This window comes from Alosa pseudoharengus, unplaced genomic scaffold (genome assembly GCF_046254945.1).
Source record: "Alosa pseudoharengus isolate Yale_2024_CS ecotype anadromous, Long Island Sound unplaced genomic scaffold, YU_APseudo_1.1 YU_APseudo_1.1_scf_6, whole genome shotgun sequence".
Lineage (NCBI taxonomy): Eukaryota > Metazoa > Chordata > Actinopteri > Clupeiformes > Clupeidae > Alosa > Alosa pseudoharengus.
In genome coordinates this window covers 3,117,041-3,117,511 of record NW_027468848.1, presented here as the reverse complement: position 1 = coordinate 3,117,511, position 471 = coordinate 3,117,041, and the positions used below count along the sequence as shown (strand labels likewise).

General features: G+C 41.2%; 1 protein-coding gene across 1 annotated transcript in view; it reads right to left on the bottom strand.

The window, feature by feature from the left end:
- The window catches only part of fibcd1a (fibrinogen C domain containing 1a), a 118,665-nt gene extending 118,591 nt beyond the window's left edge, over positions 1-74 (bottom strand). The window contains exon 1 of the mRNA XM_076269814.1: positions 3-74. Within this exon, the coding sequence (XP_076125929.1) occupies positions 3-74 (72 nt within the window). The remainder of the gene's footprint in view (positions 1-2) is intronic.
- Between the last annotated feature and the right edge of the window lie 397 nt (positions 75-471).

Genomic DNA, 471 nt, shown 5'->3' with positions numbered 1-471 from the left:
ACCTGCGCTTTATGTTGCTGTCCATCTTCGAGTTCTGAAACGCTGTTCATGATTTTCCATCGGTCATTTACCATTCTCCGGAAATCTTAAAATCCAGGAGTTGGTGTCATGGGCGAGAGGAGAGAGAATCTGTCAGCAGTCTTAAATTACTTGCTCCATTAACACTCAACCAAAAGAATCACTGAAACTAAATAAAACAGACTACTTCTCTACGTCTAGATTTCTACTCTAGGTCCGGTTGGGAATCTAGCAGGGTGGAATACATGTTTGTTTATACATACTTATGGGACCCTTCTGCAAAGAAAGAAAAAGAATTCAATTCGAATTTCCGTGGAGCTTTGTAGAGAGGACGCAACAAACGGTCCGATGATTTGTCGGTACTCCTCAGAAAGATATTGTACTCCCTGCGTCTTGACGTGATAAAGAGAGAGAGATCCCAGCCTGTTTAAATATTAGATTAAGGATTTAGGG